Source organism: Conger conger, chromosome 1 (genome assembly GCF_963514075.1).
Source record: "Conger conger chromosome 1, fConCon1.1, whole genome shotgun sequence".
Taxonomy (NCBI): Eukaryota; Metazoa; Chordata; class Actinopteri; order Anguilliformes; family Congridae; genus Conger; species Conger conger.
The window spans coordinates 35239636-35251724 of NC_083760.1; the positions used below are offsets into that span (position 1 = coordinate 35239636).

Here is a 12089-nt window from a genome sequence, read left to right on the forward strand (position 1 = left end):
TAGGGAAATTATAAAGAATGGGGATACAGTTATGGGAGGGTTTATTATTAGTATTTATTATAAATAGTCTTTATTTGAATTCTTTGAGAGTCCTGTGGGTGGCGGTATGCGCCATATGGCGTGATCCACCAATAAAACCAAAGTAGAAGAAGAAGAAAAGAAGACGGAGAAATCGAACTAATATTCAAAGAGCAGTAAGAAGGTAGGCTACGTTAGGTTACTATGCAGCTAAAGTTGAATTGCTTGCGCGTGGGGCCGCCTGAAATTCTATAAAACACGACCATGATATTTAAGTCACTTTAAAGCTACGAAAAATACATTTGTGTGAATACCCCTTCCCCACCTCCCGTGTAGCAATTAGGCTACGTCTTGAGACTTTCCTTTCAGAAGAATTGATCCGAATATTTGATAGAAAGCGGTGCTTTAAAAATACTGAATGGAAATAACGCGATACTCAATGTTTGCTGTCCTGCAATGCATGCAACCAAGGCTTGCAGTGGTATTTTCCGTTTTTGTAAAGGGATTTTGTTGGGAAAGAACGCTGTAGAGCGGGTTTACTCTGCGGGAGATCAGTTTTGCTGTCTTACAAAAGGCTGCTTTTGCTTGCACAAAACCTGTTTTAGAGCGTATTGTTCTGTCATCTGAATTTAATCGTGGCTGCTATTACTCCTATTTGATAATTAGAGTGAAACAGAGCCTACATCGATATACGAGAGTAATGCAATACATCAGTGTGAAAGATTAGAATAATAATACTTGGAACTGACCTGAAACTTCAGCTACATAAATTTACATTTGACGTAATATCCCATTGAATTGTTGCTCTGTTTTAGAAGACGTTTTGTTGGACTGTTGTGGTCAAAATTTGGCAGTTTTTTATTTCAGTGCCCTTGAGTAAAATAAAGCAAGAATAAGACCATGACAGTCAGTTGAACCTGGATTTAATTCATGCTATGCCATTCATGCGTGGTGGGAAAATGGGGACCCACTAGCGACGGGGCCAGATTTACAGATGTCTAGTATTTTAATTATAATGTTTTCCATTTGCTAAATCATTATTACATTATTAAATTATTATTTACCAATTATATATTATATATTTAATTTTATTTATTGTGGGTTTATGTCTTTAATGTCTTTGTTTAATGCAGGCTCTGACCAATTCATGTGACAAGGCTAGTTATTTTTATTTCCATCCTGTTCTGTGGTCATATTTTACTTGCCGGTATTGGCTTCTGAGAACACTTCTCTGTTGCTTTTCGGTCTGGGGCTTCACAGGAAACTGTCTTGAAACGGTTTCTTTGTGTGTGTGTGTGTGTGTGTGTGTGCGTGCGGACGTGCTTGTGAAAGGTGAAGAATGGAGCTGGCCAACCACAGTGTGGTCCTCCTGAAACAGCTCAACGCTCAGAGGGAGTTTGGTTTCCTGTGTGATTGCACAGTGGCCATCGGGGATGTGTTTTTCAAAGCGCACAAGGCTGTCCTCGCTGCCTTCTCCAACTACTTTCGAATGCTGTTCATTCACCAGGGCAGGTAACATAAGGGCTTGGGTGGGCTGAAAAATTGAAAGATGTTTAAAGATTATTTATTGTTTATTAAATTGCCTTAATGTATATTTCAGTGCAGGCTGTTTAGTTTCAATGCTTGAAATTAATATGTCTTAATTTAAGCTATTAAATATTATTTTAGCTGTTAGCAGTGCATATACTGAAATGGCCACAATCCTAACTACAATTTTTATTTAGCATTTTTGCTGCTTGTTCTGTAAATGTCATCTGTTAACTCTTCAGCGACTGTGTCCGACTGAAGCCAGCAGACATCCAGCCGGAGATCTTTAGCTACCTCCTGAACCTGATGTACACAGGCAAGCTGTCCCCACAAATGATTGACCCTCTGCGGCTGGAACAGGGGGTGAAATTCCTGCACACCTTCCCTCTCTTACAAGGGATGGGCCAGGTCAGCCCAATGGCTCTCTCCCACAGTGAAGTGGGGATGCCTGTGGCTACCTCTCTATATGGGATACAGATCTCAGACCAACCCAGCCAGCCCTTCTCGCCTTATCAGGACTCCTCTCCCTCTGAATCGGATTGCTTATTGGGTGGAAAGTGGGCACTGGGTGAATCTGGGCCAGCCCGCTTCACCTTAAAAGGTGAAACCAGTGCCGCCCAGTTCACAATGGAGGCCCAGGGGCCAGAAACATCCAGCGGGAGCCCAGCAGCGAGTGCCATCCTCCACATCAAACCCAGCATTATGGGGAGAAAGACCTCCACCCGCAGGCATTACTCCTGCCACCTGTGCGGGAGCCAATTTGCCCAGAGGGCCGGTCTGGCCGAGCACCTACTCCTCCATGCTCAGGCTCTGCTCCCGGAGATGTGGGTGTCGCCCAGCAGGTCTGCGGCCTCGCCAACACCCGCTGGCGTCACACCAGACCCGCCGCCCCAGGACGAGGAGTGCCCGCGTGGTACTGGTGATGACGGTGAGAGGGCGCTGTTTGCAGACTCACCCGGGACGGAGGCAGAGGGTTTTTGGGCGGGCACCTCAACCCCTTTGCACATCGCCGGCATCGATAACTTGGAGGGGACTGACCCGGAGCGGGGGAAGAGGCGGCGCAGGTATGAGTGCGCTACCTGCGGCCGCAAGTTCATCCAGAAGAGCCACTGGCGTGAGCACACATACATCCACACGGGCAAGCCCTACAGGTGTAGTGCCTGTGGGAAGAGCTTCTGCCGGGCCAAGCAAGCCGCCCGCCACGCCTGCCTGGGCCAGAGTCCTGAGTCCTACACCGCTGTGGATGGGCATAGTATGGAACTCTGTGCCAGTGAAGACAGCAACCAGATGGAGACATTGTTCCTGGACTCCAGCAAACCGTACAAGTGCAATGTGTGTGAATGCACCCTTTCCAGTCCTGCTGAGATCCTCAAGCACCCCTGCTTTAGCCAGAATACACCTATCCTCTCTGGGTCAGGTAACGAGATGACACTCTGTGATGGAAAGACTGTGAAAAACAATGGATTGAGCTCCTCTCAACTCATTCAATCTGAGGACGTTTTAATTGATGAAAAATATCATACGTGGATATAAAAAAATAAATAATAATATATATCAATTAAATTATGGTAGGTAGATAAGGTAAATATTTTTTAGTTGTAACAGAGAGTATATAAGAATATCATTCTCAGTTTTTTTAGATGCCTGTTCAATGTGTTTTTACATATGAGAAGAGAATAATCATTTTGCATGAATTATTTGATACCTTGACCTCAGATACCTGTTTTCCGTTCATAAGTTGTTTGATTCCACAGAGAGAAGCTGGATCCTAAGTCAGCACAAATATTTATCTAATATTAAGAAATATACATCATTTGTGGGAGATGATGACTAGAGCTAATGTATAGGCTTTCCACTAGTATCACCTTCATTTCCAATAGTTTTCTTTGGGGTTTAGCTGTACTCATCCCTGCCGAAACAATAGACTGACTGCTTTTGTCACTCACAGTGAATCCACATAATTGACAATGGCTAATATTCCTCTCTGAGTTAATGCATTGTTTATCTTGGACAGTCCAAAGTCCTGGTGTTTAGCATGCGAGACCATGGCTTGTACAGTCAGGGGCGGTTCTAGGATTTTTTTTTACTGGGGTGGCCAAGGAGGGGTCCAAGGGTTGTTTGGGGATGGTCACCATATCTCCTGACTTCACGCGCACATAACATTTTTGGGGTTATTTATGTTTTTTTAATTGTTTCACATGCAAAATCTACTAAGCATAACTAGTCTACTAAGACTAAACATAAATGAATAGGCTATAGATAATCTAATGTACAGGATGACATTAACAATGACAAATAAATAGGCTATCACCTCCTTTGTCATCAAGACCCTTCTCTGAGCTCACTAACAAAAGTTAAGACTTTTCAGTAAACAAAAGCTTTAAGCAAACCACCAAACAAAAATGCACAACGCACTGAAGAGCCTTGAAATTGTACCAATTATGATTAATCTCAATGACATAGTATATCATATGATAACAATATTTGATGTAATGTAAGACAATTAGATATTTATGGAGCAAGAATAAAAACAAATTGTTTGACCGTTAAAGTCATGGACTGTGTTCAGCAGAACAAACTACAAAGTGTAGAGCAATCCCTGCCATGATACACATAATACCAATATTTACAGGCTTGACTGGATAAGTAACGCATCAGAGCTGGTGGGAATGTGATTTTGGACAAAGCAAGAATGCGTATTATCATGATATACCTGAGATTTATTACAATAAATGTAATTAACTAAGCCTGTTCAAGAATTTCTGGTCATTGATGTCTAACAAACTAACTTAATATGATTAAAATGATTAATTAAATTAATTAAAATTATGATAATAGCCTACACATTGTTTCTTTGTCCAAAATCACATTCTCACCAGCTCTGATGAATGTTACTTATCCAGTCACTTCATGTTAGTCTTCTTCTGAATTAATAGAGAGAGCACAAAATCGATATAACGACATAAAAATAATGATCTTTATTATATATAAATCTTTTAAAACAATAGAGGGGTCAGACACAGCGATGTCACAATGTGACATGACAAGAATGTAACATGTTTACACATAACATTTTAAATAGCTTTTGGAAACTATATTAATTAATTATTGTCTTGAGTATTTGCCTCAATCAACGTGTCACACAAAATGTCTAAATGCTATAAGAATTATGTCCAGCACTACACAGTGGGTGCAATATTTTGTATGCAAACACACATTCTTTCAAACCGTCTGTTACAACGTTACGTTAGCGAACTAACTAGATAAGTTCGCCATTTGGCTATACATATTTAGGTGATTTAGCTAGAACTACACACGGGGCCATATTATATTAAAGAAACGCAGCATTCAAGTAATTTATTTCTTGTTGAGACTACCAAGCTAGCTTGTCACTAGTGTTCAGTTTAGTCAGCTAACGTTAGCTAACGTCAGCTAGCTAACAAATTTGATATTATTTAATGACGACATTTAAATGATTTTTCAACCCTAACATTACCATTCAACATATTCAATATTTCAACCTGTCACACTGAAGAGCAAAATAATGTTTAGAGCCGAACAAACCGCACGATAAGCTTGCAAGCTGTCCTGTCATGTCTTGGTGATTCTGGCTTTTTGCTGCACATTTGGCAGTCTTGCACGCGGAAAAGACGGTATCTTCGTAAAAACAGATTGACTGACAAAACGTGCGAATCAGAGTGGTGCGTTTTTCATGCACATTTGGAAGGAAACTGGAAAGACGGTGCCAATTAAAAACGGTATCTTGGTAACGATATAGCAGACCGGCTACTTGCGGGGTGGCCAATCAGATTTTAGGGGTGGCACCGGCCACCCCTTTAGAACCGCCCTGTTGTGTACAGTAACAGGATAGTGCATGGTTATTAGGTTCACGTTTTCTTTCTTTGTCACTTTTCTGGAGAAAACTGCCCAGAAGTATATTGTACAACTACTTGATAAAGAAAAGTAAGATCTTTACAGATATGTTACAAAGAATTGAAGGCAGCACTTGCTAGTTGTACTGTATTGTCTTGAATATTTATGCTTGAAACGGTTGATAATGCTCTGAACTTCTGAAAGGGCTCATAAAGGTCTCAAATGCAAAGTACCATGATTAACACCCCATACTCTAGGGCAGAGGTGTCGAATCTTATCATAAAAGGGCCGGCGTGGGTGCAGGTTTTTGTTTTAACCCAGCTGTTAAACACCTGATTATACTAATGAACTAGTCATGGTCTTTAATCAAGACCTTGATGAGTAGAATCAGCTGTCTTAGTCCTGTGCTAAAACAACAACCTGCACAGACACACCGGCCCTTTCTGGATAAGATTGGACACCCCTGCTTTCGGGTAAAAAGTGATTGAGTGGAAGGATTAAAGCACTTTTGTCCGGAATCCTGAAAAGGCCGTTAGCTTTATTCTGTGAGTAGGTTAAATGGCTTCAAGGCTGTGTCGTTCATTTAATGGGTGATGATTCAGAAGTCACAGTCTTGCAGCAACCAAGGATATAGTTGTGGGAATAAGATAAGAAACTTTTGTGGAAATTTGTCTTGGACTCAAGTTGCGCTGCATTGCTAACAGAAGATACAAAACAAATAACACATTTAACCATGCTTACATTCTTAGATACAGTGAGCTCCAGAATTATTGGCATCCTTGTTAAATATGCACATAAATACTGTAAACTGAAAAACAAGTTACAGATTTTTTTTCCAGCATGTGTAGATTGGTGTGCCTTATTAATGATTCGGTGGAATCAACCAAAGTCTTACATTTTTTAAATAAAAAATATATTTCCTCAAAAAAAACTGGTTTCATAATTATTGGCACTCCTGGTTTAATACTTTTTGCAAACACCCCTTGCAAAGATGACAGCCATGAGTCTTTTCCTAAAATGTGTTATAAGGTAAAAGAACACATTTGGAAGGATTGTTTACTATTCCTCTTTGCAGAACTTCAGAATCATTTATATCCTTGGGTTTGTTAGCTGTATTTTTGCCCTCAACAGTACCAACAGCAAATTTGTCCCCATTCTTCCTGGCAGAACACCTCTAGCTCCGAAATATTCTTTGGCCTATCTACAGATTTTCAATAATATTCAAGTCTGGGGACTGTGGTGGCCATTCCAAAATCTTTCCTGGAGGTGCTTAATGGTTGATTTCAAGGTATGCTTTGGATCATTGTCTTGCTGGAATACTCAACCTCTCTTCAACTTCTGGACTGACCTTTGAGCATTAGTCTCTAGAATCTCTTATTGTTTGGTGGAATCCATTCTTCCTTCGACCCACATAATACTTCCTGTACCCCCAGCTGCCACACACCCCCAAACGTAATGGATCCACCTTCATGCTTCACAGTTGGAAAGGTGTTTTTCTCTTCAAGGGCTTCACCCTTTTTTTGCCAAACATAGCTCCTTTGCTGATGGCCAGAAAGTTCAACTTTTGTTTTGTCAGTCCAAAGCACATTGTTCCAAAAGGCTTCAGGCTTCTCTGTGTTTTCTTTTGTATACTTCAGACACTTCTTTCTGGCAACTCTGCCATGTAGGTCTTTATTGTTTAAAGTATGTTGTATTAGTGTATATGTAAGCTTATAACTTCAGTATAAAATGCATCATGTAATTTATTGATATTTTCTGAATACTTAAACAAAATTGAATTAAATAAAAACTACATTCTAGTGCACAGTATTTCAACTGTTATGGCTGTATAATGAAGTGGACTTGGATATGACTCCAGTATGAATCTATACTACTTTTTCTATTAGGGAGTGTACTAAAACATTTCTATAAGTAAAGCATGTTCTATGTAAACTTCTTGAACACATACCAAAAGTAAACTAGAAGGCTACTGTAAAATCTTAAGTTGGTGAGAGCCAAGTCGAAAGTAAAGTTTTTCTTGTTTGATCCCATTCAATTTATAGAGATAGAGATCCCATATTTTATAACAATTTGCACATGTCCTTTATTATTATCAACTGTAATTTTCATTCTACGTGTGACGACCATGGCTGGTTGAGGTTGTTGCTGTCGTCCAGCAGGTGGCAATGCTGCGTGCTATCCCTCCCATCCCCTGGAATGGTCTAATTGTTGATTAGATTAATTGCTTGATGAGTCACCAATATTCCTGGGTGTTTGCACCTAAGAGACCCTTGATAAGTGGCTTCACCCAGATGCTCAAGAGATTGGTTTCTCACTCCGTGCTGGGCCTTTGACGTTGGTTGTTGCTTGTTGGTTGTTGGTATTGAGGACTTGGTCTTCCTGTTGTTATTTTGGATTTCCACACTCCACTTGCCCTCACACTCAAACACCCCTAAAACTGATTCACTCTGGCACGCATTCAGACAGAAACACATTATTGCAAATAAAATAAATTTTCCTGGTCTGGTCTCCATGTTTTGTTGTTGACTGCTTGAATGCCGGTCGTAACATAGGATATATGAGTTTAACATAAATAGGCAGAGAACAGACTGAGTGCAATATGTGTTGTATAGGGCGGCCTGTAGTGTAATGGTTAAGTTACATGACTGGGACCCGCAAGGTAGCTGGTTCAATCCCCGGTGTAGCCACAATAAGATCCGCACAGCCCTTGGGCCGTTGATCAAGGCCCTTAACCCTGCATTGCTCCTGCTTAGTCGAGTCAACTGTAAGCCCCTTTGGATAAAAAGCATAAGCCACATGTAATGTATCTGTTTTTCGGGTTTTACTTGTAGTCAACACATGTACTAATAGACGTAATTTAATATTTGTATCGATTCAATAAATGCTATAGGTTTGAAATCCATGAAAATGAACTATGCGGAAACATTGCAATGTTGCACAACCAATACAATGTTTTGCGATACAAGATTAATTGGACTTAAATTAATTACTTGGGCTTAATAGCTACACTAGATCCACAAATATAATATATGTATTAAACCTGTCAATAAAAGTAGGCTACATCGTGAGTTTGTGATGTTTGTAGACTAATCTTCAAACATTATGTCAGTTGATTTTGGCAACAGTGACCCTCAAATCATAGCCTAACGTTTTATAAAACCTGTAGATAAATGTTTGTTGTGAAAGCTTATCAATCAGCCACAATTCAAATTTTTTATAGCAGGCTTAAACAAGTAGCCTGAACAACGGGTAAACATAAGAAAGTGCAAGAAAGAAACATCTAGAACTAAAAATGATTAGTTAACTTCCACCCTTCCAAAACATGCATTTTTGGTGGTGATTCTCAACCCTCTCCTGGGGCCCTCTAGCTGTTCAATGTATTTGTTCAATTCCACCACCATTCTTTGATTAACTATCAAGACTTGCTAGCATGAAGCTTGAAACCTATGCTATCATTTAGTTACTAGATCTGTTAAGAAAATGACATGTTTGAAAACTTAAATAAGTAAACACAATTCAAAAAGACTTACCGGAGGACCGTTTTGTTTTATTTTTTATTTTACTTAAGTGCAAAAAAGTTTTCTGACGGTAGCTCCACCAAACATGCTCCGATGCGCATGTTACTTTCGCCCTACTAAGTTTTAAAAGTGAACTATTTTCTATGTTTACTTCTTGGAAGTATGCCAAAAGTAAACTAAAAGTATAATACTTGTAGTATACTTTTATAAACTTCTTTTTTGTAAGGGTTGCAACCACCGCCCCCCTCACTGTGCCCTTCCCCCCCCTCTAGGCCCATTCTCCCATTTGTCACCTCCATTGTCAACTCCTCCCTGTCTTCCGGCTGTTTTCCGGCATCCTCCAAGAGGGCCCACATCACTCCGCTGCCAAAAAAGCCTACTCTGGATCCCTCCATCATCCTGAACTACCGCCCGGTATCTCTTCTTCCATTCCTTTCTAAAACTATAGAACGAGCCGCTTCTACTCAACTTTCTTCTTTCTTTTCTAACAACAACCTGCTAGACCCTCATCAGTCTGGCTTCAGATCGGGCCACTCGACAGAGACTGCGCTCCTCTCCGTCAGTGAGTCACTCCATGCCGCATGAAAACATGCAGACCGACAATCAAAAAAGTAAAAAAATAAAATAGGCATACTGTGCAATACTTGAACACAATGTTCATTAAGCAGACAATTCGTGATTTTGACAGTGTTAGTAATAACATCAGTTGTACCGTTCGGATAAACACATTATATAAATGCAGATTATTTACCATGTAGGCTACAAAAAACAGTAAAACGGTGGAACGGTTCTGCATTTATCTTTGTGATTTTGCAACATCGTCACAGTGTGATTTCGATGGCATTCCCTTCCATTCATTTTGCTGTAACTGTTCTCCTTTGAGGCTCTTTGCTTGTACCATGTTTCCACGAAAACGGAAGGAATTAGACTTTACACACGCACAAAAACCAAATATGATCTGGAAGTAATTTCTTATTTATTCATCATGAAAGTGTCACTTCGGAACACATTTTGAGTGTATGTTAGCTTGACATGTCAAAAGGAAAACAGTTCACTGGAGTGGAACTTTTCAGTTCCAAAAGAAATAGCACCACGGATCAGAGTAACTATGGATGTTTTAGGACATATTTAGGAGGTGTTTTTCCATATATTCATGCTTTTTCTCTAACGGTACGTAGGTCTATGGGTATTCCTATTAGGGATGTGACAAATCATCAGTTTTTGTAACCGGTTACCATCCCATTTTTCATTAAAGTGTTGCTGAAATATGAGCTCACTTCCTGTTTGGCCACTTCGCCATAAATTTTGATTGGCTGTGATGGATGAATGCTTTCGAAAATCAGAAATCCAACTGTATTTTGTGTGGCTTGGTATGACCATCATCTGTGCCAAATTTGGTGAAGATTGGACAACATTTGCAGCCTGTGAGAATTTCAAAAAGGTTTTTCAGAAAATACAATATGGCGGAAAATACAAAAATTTATGTGAATGGGTGCATTGAACTCTTACCATTACCCAACAAATCCACCAGTACCTAATTTTTGAAAAGCAAGCATACAGCTCAAAACTTATATGCATAAACGTACCTTCAAATTTGACCCATTGGTGGTGCTCGAGCGCTCAAGGTGGAGACATTAATCTTGGTGAAACAAATTATGGGACTGTTCCCAATCTGTGTGCCAAATTTCGAAATGTTTTACCATACGGTTCTAGAGGCTGCCATAGACACCCTAGCCAGAAGAGAAAGATGAATAATAATAACTAAGAATTTCCTAAAGAAAATGTGCAGTGTGATTGCAGCAAATCAGTGGACTATTGCTACTACTGCTAATACTGTGGTGTTTAAATATTTGCATTTACAAGCTAGTGTACAGCTAGGGTGTACCTAATTAAGTAGTCACTGAGTGTATATGAACTCTGCGAGAAGGCAGAGGCTATTGTGACATCACAGGCAAATTACCTGTGGAAAAAAAATGAAATTCCAGCTGTCACCACTCTAAAAACGGAACATTCCGCCATTCATTCCTATGGGCCTTTTTTCCCTGGAAAACCTCGGAAATTAATGGGAATATCAAAAAGCGCACCATTTGGGATCATGTCAGACCGTTTCCAGTTGGTTGGATGTCAATATGTAGAAAAATGTGGGAGGAGATTGGCATAAAAAAACGGCGGAATAATGATAACTACTAATGATAATAATGCATGTCCTAAAGAAAATGTGGTGTGACTGTGGAAATTGGTAGACTATTGCTACTACTGTTAGTATTATGGTGTTTAAATATTTGCATTTACAAGCTGGTATGCAGGTGTACCTAATAAACTGACTATATATGAACTTCACTATAAGGCAGAGGTTATTCATAGTATTTTCCGATGACGTCACTTGAATATCTGGGCGCCATATTGTATGGCTACTCACCGCTCACTAACATGAAACCGCCTGCCACTATGTGGAGCAGAATTAGAGACATGTAAATAGAGCATATGAATTTAGACCGGTGATCACACTGAGATCACACTGAGAGCCTAACAACATTCGTTGGTGGTGTCCTCAGTCCACTGCCAGAAAAACTTGCATGTGGAGATGGTGGCCCTGGTCAGAAAATCTCTCAAAATTCATGAAGCCTATGGCCATCCCACTGAATGCTAAGGAGTCACTGAAGGTTGATATCCAGAAGAGAGACTTGAAACTCTCTGACAAAAGGCTGTGAGTGGGAAGATATTTCCATTCTGCAATGAACAAGGCCCATGTGGAGAGGAAGGCATGGGTTGAAAATGTGTACACCTCGCTCAGAGACAGATACACGAAGGCCGCAGAATTTCTTCAGAAAATATTTCCTCTGGATAACCACATCATCACTTCACTGTCTGCACTGACTCCTGCAGGGCTTTCATCACATTAGGCAAGGCCAGAAGAGATTGGTCAGTTAGACGAAGAGGTGTGGGTGTACCCAATATTGGGGACCTGACAGCTCGTGCCCAGACCTGCATCAATGAAGAAGCCCGAGTTGATGTTGACTGGTGGAGTGCAATTGTATCCATGAAGAACAGAGAGGGAGATTTCCTATTCTTGGTAAGCTGGTGAAAGCACTTCTCAGCATCATTACTGACCCCTTGGTTGAGGGATCATTTAATTTGAGGGATGACATCATT

General features: G+C 40.3%; 1 protein-coding gene across 2 annotated transcripts; it reads left to right on the plus strand.

The window, feature by feature from the left end:
• The first annotated feature begins 97 nt into the window (after positions 1 to 97).
• On the plus strand, positions 98 to 6791 carry LOC133121442 (zinc finger and BTB domain-containing protein 2-like). 2 transcript variants are annotated; one of them, XM_061230609.1, is made up of 3 exons: positions 98 to 202; positions 1351 to 1530; positions 1788 to 6791. In XM_061230609.1, the coding sequence occupies exons 2-3, from the start codon at positions 1358 to 1360 to the stop codon at positions 3076 to 3078; spliced, it is 1464 nt and encodes a 487-aa protein (XP_061086593.1). In that variant the 5' UTR covers positions 98 to 202; positions 1351 to 1357; the 3' UTR covers positions 3079 to 6791. The 2 variants fall into 2 exon arrangements, with proteins under 2 accessions (XP_061086593.1, XP_061086601.1); XM_061230617.1 differs by lacking the exon at positions 98 to 202 and adding an exon at positions 310 to 499.
• Positions 6792 to 12089: the final 5298 nt, after the last annotated feature.